General features: G+C 38.2%; 1 protein-coding gene across 14 annotated transcripts in view; it reads left to right on the top strand.

The window, feature by feature from the left end:
• EMSY (EMSY transcriptional repressor, BRCA2 interacting) overlaps positions 1 to 17,199 on the top strand; it is a 46,633-nt gene extending 29,434 nt beyond the window's left edge. For 6 of the 14 annotated variants that reach the window (XM_088051233.1, XM_088051229.1, XM_088051227.1 and 3 more), the window contains 11 exons: positions 596 to 769; positions 3,103 to 3,239; positions 4,748 to 4,921; positions 5,877 to 6,075; positions 7,354 to 7,518; positions 7,783 to 7,941; positions 9,575 to 9,634; positions 10,680 to 10,831; positions 12,249 to 12,812; positions 13,792 to 14,160; positions 15,712 to 17,199. In XM_088051233.1, coding sequence (XP_087907359.1) covers positions 596 to 769; positions 3,103 to 3,239; positions 4,748 to 4,921; positions 5,877 to 6,075; positions 7,354 to 7,518; positions 7,783 to 7,941; positions 9,575 to 9,634; positions 10,680 to 10,831; positions 12,249 to 12,812; positions 13,792 to 14,160; positions 15,712 to 15,906 — 2,348 coding nt within the window. In that variant the 3' untranslated portion in view covers positions 15,907 to 17,199. The remainder of the gene's footprint in view (positions 1 to 595; positions 770 to 3,102; positions 3,240 to 4,747; positions 4,922 to 5,876; positions 6,076 to 7,353; positions 7,519 to 7,782; positions 7,942 to 9,574; positions 9,635 to 10,679; positions 10,832 to 12,248; positions 12,813 to 13,791; positions 14,161 to 15,711) is intronic. The other 8 variants (XM_088051241.1, XM_088051228.1, XM_088051232.1 and 5 more) reach the window with 6 other exon arrangements.
• Positions 17,200 to 17,471: the final 272 nt, after the last annotated feature.

Here is a 17,471-nt window from a genome sequence, read left to right on the forward strand (position 1 = left end):
TTTCCATTCAGAAAAGGACTCATTCTAAAAAACCAGCATTTTTACTACGTTGGGAGGTTTATTTTGTGCTGCTGTATGCTATATCCATAAAATAGCATAATTATTGTAAATTGTAAATTATATTCTTCCCTAAGGGTGTTACTTAAATCAGTCATTGTGGTTCTCTTTATAAGCAATCTGTCATATAGGAGAAATATCATTCCTGAGGGGAAGGGATGGGTTCTGGTCATGTCATCAGATGCCTGACTCCTGGGCATCTAGTAGCAAGAGGCAAACCTATAGGCAGGATCTGCTTATCTATTGAAAATTACAATGTTATGCACAAAGACATGAATTAAAATAAGGCAGTTGTGGAACATTTGTTAAAATACTCAGAAGACTGTTACATCAATTTAAATTTAGTATATACTTGAATATGGCTCTGTGGATTTAAAAATTACTAGAAGAATTTTAAAGGGTGGTAATAGATTGCAGGCTGGGATATTTTTTAATAAATCTGACACTTTTTTCCTAAACTTGACATATCTTCCCACAAATATTAGTAGAGGGTTGTGTTGCAACAGTGAACTTTTTTTTCTCTCTCTCTTTAAAACAGGAACTCAAGCAACATATACACGGCCAACGGTGAGCCCCTCTCTGGGAGCTCGGATGGCTGGAACTCCACAGGCTGCTACTTATGTGAAAACTACAAGTGGTAGCATCATTACGGTAGTACCAAAGTCACTGGCTACTCTAGGAGGGAAGATCATCAGCAGTAATATTGTTTCTGGTAGGCATACCAGTACTTTTGTTACTGTTAAGACTTTTATTTCAAAAGTAACTTTGGGCTTGCTCTAATTGTTCAGGGCTTTTCTGTGGGTTACATGCTTAAATAGTTATTAGGACCTTTATTGGAGAATTCAGAAGGAAAATAGCTGAACATGAGGAAGAAGGTAATAGGCAGGAGTTTGAAGGTGAGGTATTCTTAAGGTGTTTAAGAAGGAAACAGCAAATGTGAAGGAAAACTGGGAGGGAGGAGAAATGTGGAGTGGGGACTAGTATGTTGTACAGAGGGAAGAAAGATCAGAAAACACTATTGGCCCAAATTTAAAACATTTTATAATCTCAATGCTGCCCTTCTCTGTTCCACTGCATGTCCAAAGAACCAGAATAAAAATGGACTGTATGTTAAATTCAGCTATGCAGTCTCCACCTTATTTTGATATTTTATCAGTGGCAGCCTGTCTTTCCTTTAGCCCATGTTCTGCCTTAAGCTTTCCCTCCCAGCTTTATGCAGACCATGCAGCTTATCTTTGTTAGTCTGTTGACTAGCCCTAGTTCTCCCTGCTGGTTATGTATTGGCACAGGTTACCCAGAGAAGCTGTGACTGCCCTAACCCTGGGAGTGCTCAAGGCCAGGTGGGATGGGGCTTGGAGCAACCTGGTCTAGTGGAAGATGTCCCTGCCCTTGACAGGGGTGGAACTGGATGGGCTTCAAGGTCCCTTCCAACCCAAAACATTCAGTGGTTCAATCATCTTTAAAGATAGGGTCTCTTTGGGACCAGGCCCAAGCACACTAGTACCAATAATAATTTCTTAGTATATGTTTAGGACTTCAACTTTGTTTAGCAAAGACCTGACATGGTGCCAGCCAACTCCAGTCACCATAAGGTGCTGCACAAGCTATCCAGTAAATGCACTCTTGGGTTGTAATCTGGTGGAGCAGCTTTACAGGTTTTGATTTCCACAAAATTATATTTAGTTATAATGCAGCATCTTCTTTGGCAACAAGTAACTTTTTAGCATGTTGTGGGTATGGTGAATTGTTAAGACAATTTCTAGTTCTTGTAATGAGTTAAACACAAGTGGAAGTATTCTCCTGAGCAGCAGCTAATGTGGGGAAACCTGTGAGTGGTCCTGATGAGGATAACAATAATTGTCCTGAAAGAACACAAGTTTGGAAATCATGCCTGCTTCTTTCTTTCTGTTTGCTTAATTGTTTTTGCCAAGGGAGTAGTCTTTAGATGCCTCTGAAGTCAGTAGGATTAAATAAATCATAATCTTGTTTCAGAATGTCTTCAGTTTCCCAGAATTAGTAGAATTGTTAATCTGAAATAGGTGTGAAGTATCTACAGGCATGGGTAGAAGGTAGTAAACGAAATTCTTGGGTTTGCAGCTCTATTGTAAATGAATCATGCTTTCCTCTGGAGGAAGGAGAAATAAATTGTTGATCAAAAGTTGTCTGAGTAAATACTGCAATGTCAGTCTGATGGCACTGATGACTGATTCCAGTGTATGTACTTTTGCAGACTGTGGAAGGCTGACCAGAATTACCTGTCAGTGCAGGTAAATAAAAACCTGATAAAGGGAATGGAATAAATTAAATATTAACATAGGAACAGAAATAGCCAAGACAGCTCTTTGCCAAAAAAAAAGCTAAGAAAAACGACAACAAACAAACAAACAAAACCCAAGAAAACCCAAAACAAAAACAAAACAAAAAAAATACCCACCAAAACAAAAAAACCTCCACAAACGAACAAGAAAAACACGACATTTCTAAACTTAGCTTTCATGGACTGGTTATGAAACAATAGCATATTTTTCTTTTTTCCTTCTTTCAATCCACTACTCATCACTTACATTACAACAGAAGGAGCTGGTGTTTCTCTTGACTGGAGATAACATCCCCAGTATGTAGATTCTTCTGCAGAGGTCAATTGTAGAAGAGTATTTGTCTGTGCAAATAGGACCTTGAGTTGAGTATTAGTGATGTCCTTATCCCACCCTAACTTCAGCCTTTGAAAAGTTCTACATGTTTGCCTGAGAAAGCTGTGTTAGTCTGCACTGTAACTTGTGAGAAGGGGTTGCCTGTCCTAATATAGAATACATTATATTCCTGTGGGCACACCTGTTTTTACTGTAGGTGAAAGATCTGTTGAGTTGGCATGTAATCTTTCCATGTCGAGTTGGGTGACATGAATTCCCATTCCAGATTCTGCTGGTTTCTTGATAGGCTGTCAGATTTAAGTACAATGATTCCTCTAACTCACCAACTTCCATGGTGAAAGGAAATACAAAATGTGATAAACTGCACATTATTTCTTTTCCCACAAAAATTTAGGAACTACAACCAAAATCACTACAATTCCAATGACATCGAAACCCAATGTGATTGTTGTGCAAAAGACTACTGGAAAAGGAACTACAATTCAAGGGCTTCCAGGCAAAAATGTTGTCACAACACTGTTGAATGCTGGGGTATGTAATTGTTTCAAGTCTCAAATATAGAGCCTAGTGACAAGCTGTGTGGTGGCTGCTGCATTCATTCTGCTAAAGGCTCAATTAAAAGTAAATTGTGCATGAGCTCGTTAACAGATCCAGCATGCCTTGATGTCAGGGATGTTTGAAAACTGACTGTGGTTTGCAGTATATGATTCCATGCTTAAAGCAAACTGGGGGTGTTTTCAAAGGTAAAGGAAAATATAAGCTTTAGAACTTGGTTTTTTTTTCCATGGATAATGATTTTGTATTTCTAAAGCAATTAAGGAGATGAAAATTACTAGAATCTTAGCCTGTTTGTTCCAGTGAGAACCGGGGTCCTGTGTCAATAAATGCATCTCCAGCCATTTGTCTCTTGGGTATAAAGGGCAGAAATAAACTGTCTTCACAGTATAGGAACCATGTCAGTTAATGTGGTATGTAACACTGTGACATCCTGTGCCCTGGATATTGCATAGTGGTGCATTATTTTTTGGATAACCTGAGGTATACCTAAGAATAGAATCAAGTTTCTGGCATCAACTGAGCTTATCTGTAAGTACTAGTAAATGAAAATGATTAATGTTCCTAGATAAACTGTGAGGTTTAATGCCTTAGTCCTGTAAAATTTAAAAGGCTGCTTGAGTGGCAGAACTACTCAAGGTTTTTTTTTAAATCTCTTATGATTTTGGTTTTAGGTTTTGAATTTCCCTAGTTTAGAATTAAAGGTGTGTTTGCAGACAGGTGGAAATCTTATGATATTACACAATAGTAGCTCCCAAAATGGGATGGTATTTTTGAAACAAGTATGGTTTGGGGGATTTTCATCTGTTTAATGGATATTGAATAGGATATTGAGTAGGAACTGGCTACTAATGTTGTTACTCAATTGGTTTGCTACTGTGCAGAGCTTTAAAAAAGCATTCTCAATGTCTTTGCTCTTCTTAAGCTATCAGGAGTCTAGTCATATGTAAACACTATTCTATAGTAAAATGATTCCTGTGAAACAGATATGAATCTGCATTTTTTTGATGAAGTAAACTTTTAGTTGAAGAAAAGTCCATACATAATTAATGTCTTGGTCCTGAAGACAATGCAAAAATCTATATTTAAATAATTTCTTTTTAGAATCTCAGTTCATGTTTTGTAGATGTCTTGACAAAGTGTTAATAAAAACTGATGGTCTTAAAAAAACATTTGTGAAGGATTTAAAGAAAGTTCCAGTTAAAAAAACTTCATGTTTTTAGTTACTTCTTTTTATTTACCCCTTCAGAGCTGCTCAAAAGGTAAGGTAATGGAAAAGTGGATTTTGGTAGCTTTTTCCATTCAAAACCGTAGCTTCTTTTGTTCTTTCTCATCTAATGTATTTGTATCAAATAAATGTAGTTGTAGCAGCAGATTTATTTCATGGTACACACACTCACATATAACTATATTTTTATTTTTGAAAATTTGGTCTCACTGAACAATTCCATTAAGTTAACCTGTAAACTTTGACTTCTCTACAGGGGGAGAAAACTATTCAGGCAGTGCCAGCAGGAGCAAAACCTGCTATCATCACTGCCACAAGACCCATCACAAAAATGATTGTTACACAGCCAAAAGGAATAGGGTCCACGGTCCAGCCAGCCACCAAAATCATCCCAACTAAAATTGTTTATGGTCAGCAAGGGAAAACACAGGTACAGTGAGGACCCCTTTCTCTCTTGGAATGTACCCCTAAATTTTAATGGGAAGTAAATAATTTTTCAATGTTTTTTCTCATTTGTTCTATGTTTAATACATATCTGTGGGGAATGAGACTTAGTGGTGTAATGAGGTGGCCTCGATCCTGATTTCTCAAGCACAGTATCTACATTTGTTAGCTTGTTCTGAAAGCCTAGAGCAAGCCAAAAGGATTTCCTAATTTAATTTTTGAAGTTCCTAATTTCCTCATTTTTTCCCCTTATTTTCTGTAGATGAAACTGTCTGGCCATGGCTCCATATACTTGTTTACATCTTATAGCTAATGGTTAGGCCATTAGAAATAAAGATGCAGAGTATGGATATAGGTCATCCATCAAATCTGAGGTTTTATTGAAGTTTATTTTCTTAAATAATTTGCTTAATACCTGTTCTGGCTGTCCCTGCAACCTTGTGTAGTAGGTGGGGCTGTATACAGAGAATCTGGCTTATTTCTGGATGCTTTCAGTTTAAGCTTTTTCTCCAGCTGCACTTAGTATTTGAAAGAACTAAGCTTCTGTCAGATGTAACATTTTGTGTGTTTTGATTGTTCAAGACTATATTTATTGTGGAAGTGTTTGTCCTTACTAGTGCAGTGCATGTTCCAGCTCACTTGCATAGCTTTCTCTTATCACAATATTTTTATCTAGTCATGAAAAATAACTGTTTACTAGTTTATTGTGTTAAACACTTCAAATTACTGAGTGAGAAGTACACTCTTGTGCAATTCCATTTTACTTGGACTTTGTGACTTAATAATCAAAGTTGCTGAATTTAGAGATAGACTTTCTAAGTAAAAATATTAATGTTATGTAGGTGGTGTACATAACATCTGAGTTGCACCCTGTACTCTGATTGCTCAGATCTGTTTTCTTGAGTGCTTTTACTATAAACAAAATTTGCCTTTCTAATTAGGTCCTCATAAAACCAAAACCAGTGACATTTCAAGCAACAGTTGTGAGTGAACAAACCAGACAGCTGGTGACTGAAACGTTACAGCAGGCTTCAAGGGTAGCAGAGACAGGAAGCTCATCTCTCCCAGAAGTGAAAGAAGAACCGCAAACCTACACTGACAGTAGCTCTTCTTCTACAGAGTCCTCCCAGAGCTCTCAAGGTCTGTCACATAATGTATAAGTGGACTGTCTTCCAAGCATGCCAGCTTCCCCAGAGAGCTCTGTGTGTCTCCTTTTAGCACAGGTTTCACCCCATCTGTTTGCAGTGAAGCACCATTGTTCCCTTACTTTTATATTTTTCTTTCTTTTGAGCTACTTACTATATGCTTTCATTAATCCTGAAAAGTAGTGATAAAGGTATCTTGCTGGGCTCCAGCTTGCTCTTACAATGCCACTTCTTCCTGGAGAGTCTGCCAGAGGTAGGCAAGTTTTGGAGGTTATTTTGGCAGTCCATCCAAACTTTCTATCTTTCCAGAGTGCATTGAAGCATCTGTCTGCTGCATGTCTGAAAGCTGCTATGGGACAAACACAAATTTTGGTCCTTTTATAGACATGTATGTGTATCAGGAGGGACTTAGATATACAGTCCTGATGGGGATTCTGCCCTGGCTTCAAGCCATGATGCAGATGTAGTTCTTTGTGTGTAAGAGGAGCATAAATAATAGCACATAAGCAAAATCCAACCTGTGTTCAGGAGTGACCATGATATGTATCACTACAGCAAATAAAACCAAGTGTCTCACTGAAACCTTTGTACCTTTTCTCTATAATTTTGTAACTGTTGGTCTGTAAGGCCATATAAGTAAGTTTTCAAAAAGTTCTAAAGATTAAAGCAGCTTACCAAAATTTAGGTGCTGTTAATTCAGAATGCTGAATATGTGCTGATCACCTGAACTGCTAAAACCTTCTGGAAAAAAGTTCAATCCAAGGCAAATTCAACATACAAAGAAACCAGCTTTGACTTTTCAAACAAAATCTTCTACAAAAAAAACTAAGATACAGAACTTTAATTTTTTGCTGGAAACTGTTCATAACATCAACAGTGTTTTACTTCAAGAATCAATTTATATAGAAACTGAAGTCTTGCACAATGAGAGTATGCATCCTTGGCAACGTTCAAAACTAATAAGGCATGAGTAATTTGGTATCATTTTGAACTATCACCCTGCTTTAAAGCAAGAAGTTGGATGAGAGCCCTCCAGCCCAAAATGGTTCTATGATGACTTGAACTGGTACAGGTTGCCCAGAGAAGCTGTTGCTGCTCCATCCCTGGAAGTGTCCAAGGCCAGGCTGGATGGGGTTTGGAGCAACCTGGTCTAATTGAAGGTGTCCCTGCCCTTGGCAGGGGGTTGGAATGAGATGAGCTTTAAGGTTTCTTCCAACACAAACCATTCCATGATTCTATGATGTGTCTCTGTTTTTTTTTTTTTTGCTAACAGATTCTCAGCCTGTAGTCCATGTGATTGCTTCAAGAAGTCAGGATTGGTCAGAACATGAAATTGCTGTGGACACAAACCCTACAATAATTTACCAGGATGTATCCAGTGAATCTCAGTCAGCTACTTCCACAATAAAAGCTTTGTTGGAACTTCAGCAGACAACAGGTCTGAAAACCCATGAGATTGTGAGATTGTTTAGTATAACTTCAGAGGTTATTTTTTTGCTTAAGCAGGCTTTTGTGATAAATTTTGTAATTGAAAAGCACTTATTTTGAATCAACTTGATTCCTTCTTTTTATCAGTTTGTTTGCATATATTCTATAGTGTTCATTATGTTTAATTAAACTGCTACATTTTTATTTTAAGTTCATTTTATTATGAAGGTTTATATATTAAAGGTTGATTTTATGTTTTGCTTTTCTTCTAAAGCAGTGAAGGAAAAGTTGGAATCAAAGCCAAGGCAGCCTACCATTGACTTGAGCCAAATGGCTGTTCCAATCCAGATGACTCAAGAAAAGAGGCATTCTCCAGAAAGTCCTTCAATTGCTGTTGTAGAGTCAGAACTAGTGGCTGAATATATCACAACTGGTAAGTGGCTAAGGTAGTGTGAGGATGGCTTTGCAGTTGAAGTCTAAGGACTAAGTTTTGGAGATTTTTACAGTAGGTTTCACTTTTGTGTTTTTGCTGTAATTTTCTGTAGAGAAATGAGTCATCTTCCAGTCCTGAGACCCTGTGCAGGGGACAGAGGTTGCATCTGCCTTGCTGGGACATAAAGGAAAATATTTCTAACTGAAACAAAGGGTGGTTGCTTCAGGATAGTCCACTTGAGTAGATTTTCCATTCATGGATGTAGAAGACAGACTATCCCACCACCCTTAAAGGAAAATGTCCAGTAAGGAGAAAGTAGAAAATGAAGCTATAGGAACTGTTGCCTAGTTGTTGTACATGCTGAAGGAGTCCCAAGTTAAAGCCAGGTGTGCATTTAGCATGCTAATGTAGCCCCAGTTTCTTCATTTGCTATAAAGCTTTGAACTAATAAATATGCACTTCTAAAATATATAAGTTACTTATATTCATCTCTTTAAATTCATGACTCCTCCTATTTGGGCATCCATTTTGTGTAAGTCCTTTCTCTTGTCTCTCTGATGTTCCCTACTACCCTAGAACACTAGGTATGAGCCACTTCCCATACATACATGAAAGGATCAGATTTCCATTTTAATTTCTTAAATCCACATTGTTGGTCTCTATATTATTTGGAAAATTAAAACAAAACGTGTTGAATGTCTACATTGTAAAAGAGAAATAAAACTTAATTGTATTAAACTGTATTACTACATATCTGTAGCTCCAGTGATTTTAGTGCTAAATGTCTAATCTGATATTTTCATTTTGTTCTGCACCTCCTCCCCTTACTTCCATCCCTTGAATGGCCTGAATTTGTGTGAAATTAGAGCTGGGGGGATGTTATTATTCCTTTAAATAGTACTTACTGTATCTGGCTTCAATTTCAAATGTTTGAATCATGTTTCTTTGGATCTCCTTTAAAACAAATTTCAAAGTATAATAAATGCTGTTAAAGTGCTTTCCTAATTAGCAGTCAGATATCTTCACTGACACAGATACTGTGCATTGAGCTTCTCTTCAAGGTTCCTGTTTTTGATGGATCTTGCCATGAAAGTTGATGTAGAAGAGGGCCTTTTGCAGGAAGGATGGAAAACTAAAATCTGTGAACTTTGTACTTCAGTACTTTTCTGCAGCTTAGAAGCCATACAAAGTACAATGGCTAAAAAATTCTTGTAGATATGGAGAAACTATTTTAAATATTAGAACTTTGGTAAACATTGATTGGAAATGTGGGAATCTAGCAGAGAAGTGCAGGCTCCTATGGGTTGGCAGTACTAAACTGGTTATTTTATGCACTTAGATTTTTGTCCCTTCCCCCAGTTTCTGTGAACATTGCTAAGGAATGCAATTAATTGAGTTTCTTTTTTGTTTAATTTGTGCCTCTCTGAATTTATCAATAACCCACATAGCTATATTTTCTGCTAAAAGTTCAGTAGTAAGATAGTAAAGAATCCATACTCTGTTGTGAAATGTCCTGCATGGGCCTAGAGCAGAGGATTAGGTATTTGGGAGCTGGGATTCAGTGGGTGCTTCCTCATGAGATGAAGGGAGCAATTCACACATCTTAGTGTCATCGTTTTTTGTCTGTCTGCAGACTCAGGAAGACAACACTGTATTGGTTCACATTCGGAAGAATATCTACACAACCATATAGGTTAGAAACTTTATTTTTAAATTAAGTTTTCAATTGTGTAGGAATTGTTGGGAGATATCCAGGGTAAATCTGGCACAGCATGCAGGCCAGTATTGATATAAACCAAATTTGTTAGAATGAGAAAGTAAAATTACCATATTAATTCAAAATTTGACCTTTCTTTAAACATTCAAGAAGGTCACTAGAAACTTTAAGTTACGTTACAACTAAGTTTAAACTTTGCTTATTCTCCTTCAGTGATTAAACATTTTGTAACTAAGAAATTAGGTTACACAAATATTTGCATATTATTGTGGACAGGCCTAAAGTAATTTGGATTCATATCTTATCAGTGACTGAAATATAGAATGTTTTTTTTTGTTTGTTTCTTTCCTCTGCAGCACATGATTTTTCTGTCAATCCACTGTTTAATTACAGGCCTGTCACTATAGCTCTTTAACTCAAGCTAGATCTGTTCTCAAAAGTGACATAGATCCAGAATAAGGTGTCCATTTTTTGATCTATAATTTCTGATCAGCCTCACTTGCTTTAATAATACCCAAACATTTTCTGTCTGCTAATCTTTCAAATTTAGCTTATGCTCCAGGGAGTATTGTGTGCAGTTTATCAGTGGTAGAAACCTGGTGAGCAAGGCTTGCTGTTCGTAATTACAGCCAGTTGTGGAGGTGCTTTTAACAGTGTAAAAACCACAGAATAACCTGTGTTCTAGAGCAATATTCTAGTACTGTATAAAGAGCCCAGCTGAACATCAAGTCTAAACTCTGCTTACAGAATTGGTCTATTGGGAAAGGGTGACCAGAGGAGTTTTGAACCAAGTGTGGTTGCTCAGGAAACAAAGACAAAAGCAAAACCCCCAAGCTGCTACTTTAAGAGGTTTCTCAGAGTAGATCTAGCCATCAAGGTTGACACTAGCGCACGGTGAAAGACGTTTTCCGAACTTAGATCTTTTTCACTCATGTATGCTTTCAGTTGAAGCTTAACTGCAAAGCAAACAAAGTTCCTGCAGTTAGTTCTGGAGAAGTGCCACTGACCTCTTTACTTTCAGTCAGTCATCGGTCCCAGCCCCACCAGTCATCTCAGCCCCAGAGGACTCTGCTGCAGCACGTGGCTCAGTCGCAGACAGCAACGCAGACTTCTGTTGTGGTGAAATCTATTCCTGCATCCTCCACTGGCGCCATTACCCATATCATGCAGCAGGTTGGATCCTTTATTTTCCCAGCAGTCTATAAACAGCAGTAGGTCATATAAATTACATAGGACCAGGGCTTATTCTGTGTGTATGTATCATGGTGCCGCCTCCAAAAATGTTCAGCATACATTAATGATTTTAATATCGCTTCAATAGCTGTAAGCCAAAGGAGAGGAGGTTTAGATTAAATATTAGAAATAAATTCTTGACTGTAGGGGTAGTGGGGCACTGGCATGGGTTTCTTATGGAAGCTGTGGATGCTGCATCCCTGGAAGTGTTCAGGGCCACGTTGGATGGAACCTGGAGCAACCTAGTGGAAGGTGTCCCTGCCTTTAGCAGGGGTGTTGGACTAGATTGTCCTTATGGTCTTCCAATCCAGACCACTCTGTGGTTGTGTTTTGATGATGAGGGTGGTTGTAGTATTGCAGTGGCCTGACCTCTTTAGGTTATGTTGGTGGTAGTGTAGGGGGAAGAGGGCTGAAATGGAATCTGGTCAGGACACAGAGCACACAGTATTTTTTCCATTTGGTGTCTTTAGTTTGTGAATAGGAAAACTTCTCTGAATCAAAAACTCAGATCATATTTAGATCAGGACTGTGGGGATTCCAAACAATTTAAACAAGCAGTGCAGCTTGTGGTGAAATCTTCCTGAAGCCACTTGAATGACACTAATCAGGACCTGCTCAACTGTGCAGTGCTTTAACTTGTGGGAACTTCAGCTGCAGTCCAGAACAGTATTGCATTAGAGTTATAAACTCATGTCAGGCAGTATATTTTCACAGGTGTTGGATTAGGCTGTTTGATCTTGCTAACACCATTTGGCAGAACATTTACACATTTAGGTTTACAAAGCATAGGTTGCTCGTCCCTCAAAAGTCTAATGTTTGTGTAATGCCCAAGAAAAATTGCAATGAAATTTTGAGAAAGGAAGGAGAAGAGAGGATCTCTGCTGAAATAGGACAGCCTGTGGTTATGGCCCCTTGGTATGGGGCCCTGCAGAAGAAACCATAGAGAAGATGATGAGGCTTTCAAGAGGCAGAATAAAAATTTATGGTGCAGAGAGACACTGGCTTGAATGAGGAGCTACTAGCTCAGTCACCTGCTACTCCCTGCTGCTTCATATCCAACTGCCAGGCAACCTTAGGGAGCTTTGAGCTTCATTCTGACACAAGTGAGATCTACATAATCCCACTGAGGGTTAGTTGTGGAGCTCACACATGTACCACATTTTAATGTGATAATAATAGATTTTGATTGGTTATATATTGTGAAATACCCATATAAGGGTATCTTTTTATACATGAATTGGGAGTCTGTAATGGTAAAAATAGTTAAAGTAGTCCATTTGAAACATTAAAAATTATTTCTAGATTGTATATTCTTATATTTCTCTTAACTAACTTGCTCTAAATTCTTCTTCTTAAGGCCTTAAGCAGTCACACTGCATTTACCAAACACAGTGAACAACTTGGAACTGAGGAAGGAGAAGTGGAGGAGATGGACACCTTGGATCCTCAGACTGGCCTGTTTTACAGATCTGCCCTGACACAATCGCAGGCACAAAAGCAGCAAAAACTGAGTCAGCCGCAGCTGGAACAGACTCAACTGCAAGTGAAAACTCTGCAGTGTTTCCAGACTAAGCAGAAGCAGACAATCCACCTGCAGGCTGATCAAATCCAGCACAAACTCCCACAAATGCCCCAACTTTCCATAAGGCATCAAAAGCTAACCCCCCTGCAGCAAGAGCAAGCACAGACCAAACCAGATGCACAGCACCCCCCACACCATATGATGGCCAAAGAAAGGCAACTCCCTACCTTAGTGGCACAGCCACAGCAAACTGTAGTACAGGTGCTTGCAGTAAAAACCACGCAGCAGCTGCCCAAACTGCAACAGGCACCAACGGCACAAAAAATCTACGTGCAACCCCAGCCCCCCCAGAGTCAAATGCAGCTACCTGCCTCTTCAGAGAAACAGCCAGCAAGCCAGGTAACGGAATATTGATAGCATGCAAAATACACGTCGCTGTTCAAGGAAAAAAAAAATAAAACACCGACCCTGTCGCTGTAGCAGTATTTTGTCCTGGCAAGAGAGAATCCCTCATTCCACTGGTAGTAATTACCCCAGAAGAAGGTTGACACTAGGAAAGAGAAACACGTGTTATAGGGGAAACATCCGTAGAGCTCACGAACAGGTTTTGTTGGACAGTTTTTATTAATTTCAGCCACCACTGGTGCATGGAATTTATTCCTAGTTATTTTCTTTTAATTTTTAGATAATGACACATTAGTAATTGCCATTCCCGTAGCACTTTTTATTTCTGTAGAAATAAAGATGAATACACTGCAGTCTCCTAAGGCTCTCCATTGTTCCTCTTCCTTTGTAGTTTACATCTTCCTGAAGTTATATGGCTTTCATGTACAGGAGTAATTTTATTTTCCTTGGGAGGGAAAAAGGCAGAGACAGAGGAACATGGGAAAAAATATATTTTAACTAACTCCAGGAAAGTACCTTTTTTTTGGGCCCTTCAGGAATAGATGTGAAAACCAGCAAACATACCTTTGTAAATCCCAAAGGAAAATTAGGCTGCTGTGGTATTATACTGCGACAATCCTTATCTAGCAGCCTAGAAAGCTGCTTTTCCCCAGGCTTCAATTAATTGTTGCCCTATCATTGCTAATTCCTTTGTTAAAACACTGAGTTTCAATTGTCTTCCTAATAGCAAGTATGTTGTTTTTGCCATTCTGTCCTTGGAAATATTGATGAGGATTTCAATAAAAAAAAATATTAACTGTAATATGCACAACAAAAATTTGATTTTCAGGTGCAACATCTATCTATAATGCAAGGGTCCACTGTTACAGAGATAACTTTTGAGGGGCATGAACCTCCTTTTGTTTCAAAGGTAGCAGGTGGCAGTTCTGTGCCCAGACTGGCACTGCTGGTTACCAGCCTATTTCCCATGCAGGCATCCATGGAGACATCAGTAGCAGACATATTGAGAGTGTCTATGGTGGAAGCTCAGATTGATGCAAACATAGAACATACAATAGTGGATCCCCCAAACAAGGCCACATCCACTAGTAAACCTGCTAGTGAAGCAGAGTCGTCACCTTGTACCCAGGGCCCGAGGGTGGCTGCAGTGGGGATGACAGCACCTTCCATCCCCCAGCAACAGACACATACAGAATCCAGCTCAAGTCCTCCTGCTGTTGGTCCTACTTTAACAGAGAGGAAACTCGATGCACGAGGAATACCTACAACAAACCAGTTTTTACACATTCAGAATATATCACAAAAGAAAGCTGAAGAGAGCTCATCAGAAATGGTTGTCCAGGTAAGAGAAGACTGAGCAACTAAGGCAAAGATTGAGCAGAGCAAACACATGTCTGATGTGATGATAATCACTGAATGATGTTCGAGTAGTTGTGGATTTATTCCCCAGGTTTTGGTTCTGTTTCTACTCTTAGCTTGTAATCAATTTATGTTGAAGTGTATTTCTTAATCTGGCTCAGGTTTCTCTGGTACTGTATCATTCACTCTGTCCTCAGTGTCTTCCTTCTTCTATTAAGAAAGCAACCAAACTCATTTTACAAAATACTTTCATTTGCAATGGTTAAAACTGCTTCACCGCTTTGTATGGAGTTATGTTCTAGAATCTTTTATATTACCTAATTAAGTTGCTTCTGAGTATAAAATTAATGATGTAGTAGGGTTGTGCTTACTGGGTAAGTTCAGCAAATAAGGTCTGAAATCAGAAGAAAGCTTTTAAACTTCATTTAGGATAATACTTCTGAGATAAAATTACTATTGATCTTTAACCTGAATGCTTTGAATAATTTCCTAACTGCTATGCTTGATATTTTAATTAATTCTGCTGCCTTAAATATGATGGTTCATGTTGTAATAAGTTCTCAGAACAACTTAGGAGGTATTTAAGTCTTCCAAATGGTATAATGGGAATCTTTGTAGACAAGCTGGCATGGAAAAAGTCCACACAAATGGTAGTGTGGATTGAAATTGTTTTAATATGTACCATACTTGTGTTACAGTGAAAATACTTCTGCTGTGGGAAACAATTTGTGTACAGAGGTTTCAAATTTTTCATGCTACTTTGTGAAGTCTTTACTGGGGCTAACTTCTCTTTTGTAGAAATTGCCAATTCTGTATTCATGTTTAGTCCTCCTTAAATAGACACAGGTAGATGTCTGTTTTACTTCAAACCTGTATCTTTTGAGAATTGGTACTATTTATTATTGTGGCATGCTACGAGCTGTTTCAAAACTCAAATAATGACCAGAATTGCAGTTGTATAAAGTCAGAGATTTAGCTTCTAAGCTATGCAAGTATCAGTAAAAATAAATAACATAATAACCATAATAATAATAATCTTAGAAATAAATAACTGTTATTTCCTCAGCCTCTGAGCTGCAGCTCTGAGCAGGGCCAGAGCTTGAACTCTGTTGCATACAGAAAGCAATAGTCCTCCTGGAGCGCTTGGACAATGCACTGCCTGGTGGGATTCTTGGGGTTGTCCTGTGCAGGGCCAGGAGTTGGACTCAATGGTCCTATCAGCACATCTTGTCTGAAAAAGATCAGGTGGAAGAAAATATCTCTGCTTTGGGTTTGCAGAATGGTGGATGATGGGCATTGGTTGTGCTGTCACAGACCTTTAGGGAAGATCAAAGGCCAAGATCACTGCCTGGAGAGCAAGATTATTCAAATTTTATCTTTCACAACCCAATCCAGTGAAATGGTGCTTTGAAGCCTTAGCTAGGGAAAATTGCCCTTGGAAACCAAATAATTCCTTTTCCACAAATCTCTGTGCTTGCACAGATGCCTTTACCTTCAAAATTGTTTATAAACTTAAATATTTTCTTTCTTTCAGACTATCCCTCACTATTCCATCCCTTGTCACTCCAGCTCCAATGTGGTAGTGGAACCCAGTGGGCTCCTGGAGCTCAGCAACTTCACCAGTCAGCGCCTCGATGATGAGGAGACAGCAATGGAGCAAGATGTGGACAGTAGCACTGAGGATGGCACTGAGCCCAGCCCCTCTCAAAGTTCTGCTGAGCAATCCTAAGGAATAGGGACACTGGAGTGCACTTTAAATTATCTTGGGATTTCAAGCATCCAAGATGCCCTTCTATTGTGATGTCTTAGAGCACTTTGCCTATTAGAATTGTTCATTGGACTCTTGAAGCATCAGTATTGCAAAAGCTGCATCTTAAAAATGGTTTTGGGAAAAAAAAGAAGAGATGATGTAGTTACCAAGATTTAGTAAACCTGTGACAGTGGAATGTACTCCTGTTCAAAAACTAATCTGCTGTTGAAGCCCTTGCCCAGATACCGAAACAGCTTTAAGTGAAAAGGGATCGTTATTTTGCTCTGTCTTTTTAGCTGTTGAGCAAAACACCATTAAAAAGATGAAATCATTTAATAAATATTTTTATTTTCAAATAGCATGTGAGAGAAAAAATGTCTCTGACAGTGCTGGAAAAGCCCTAAGAATTGTGGAATTGGCTAGCTTTCTTGCACTCACGCTCACTTAAACATTTTTTTCAGAAGCTTAAAATGTTTTTTTTAAATTCTTGTGGGTGAATGTTTGGAAATAAGCAAAACTGCTAACTGGTAGCAAAGTGGATTTGCTAGTGGAGTTTTGTTTTTATGCTTTACAAGAAGTAGGGTAATCATAGATGAGGCATCTCTGTGCCATAAACATACAAGATGCTCATCTACTCTAGTTAACCTTTGATTATTTATTTAAATATAAATTTTAAAGTGAGACAAGTTGAAAAACTTCCTGTGAAACAGGCAGTTGTATTAATTCTAGTACAAACCATGGAGAATGAGGTGTCTTTTGCTATTAATCAGTTTTTCAAAATGGGGGATAAATAGTTCAACATCTTTCCAAGTTGAACTTGAGAATTTAGAAGTGAGCTAACACTTTTAAAAATCTATATTTTACTCTTACATGCTGTTTTTAAAATTGAACATTTGGGGAGTTTAAAAGCTGAAATGGGTATACAGTGGTAGGTTGTATATTACCTTGCTAATTACAGGGCAAAATTAGCCTTATGCCTTGGCTTGTTGAAGCAATACATTGGGGTTTTATGATAGTTAAAAGTCACAGAGAGTGGTTTGGGCTCAGATGGGACAAGAGAACCAGTTTTAAGACATTCTGGTAATCAAGACAATACATTTTTTTCCAATATGTATATAAAACCATGTTTTTAACTGTTTTGTATAGATTTCATCATAAATAACTAAGCATTTTATGACTTTGACATATCATTTAATTGTATATACATGTATAAGCCTAACTGCCGATGTTTTGGTGCTGAAGTACTGTAAGTAGATTTAATCCAAATTCTAATACAGCTTTTTGCGTCAGTCTTTTTTTTAAGCTGTCATTTTACTGTTGATATTGTAGCTAAGGTTAAATTCCAGTTGGAGTAACTCAAACTAAAATATACAAACCCTAAAAGCCATTTATCTTACCTGAGTATCCATCTATGTTAGAACTCTCAGTAACCCCTAGAGGGGGCTCTTGGTTTTCTCTAACCTCAATTGTCTTCTAAACTAAGTCACTAGGACCTTTTATATTCTTTTTTTCCTTCTGTTTTCTTTTTCCATAACGCTAGTTCC

The sequence above is a fragment of the Pseudopodoces humilis genome, chromosome 2 (genome assembly GCF_049639895.1).
Source record: "Pseudopodoces humilis isolate 2021_Gansu_Grassland_sample_001 chromosome 2, ASM4963989v1, whole genome shotgun sequence".
In the NCBI taxonomy this organism is placed as follows: domain Eukaryota; kingdom Metazoa; phylum Chordata; class Aves; order Passeriformes; family Paridae; genus Pseudopodoces; species Pseudopodoces humilis.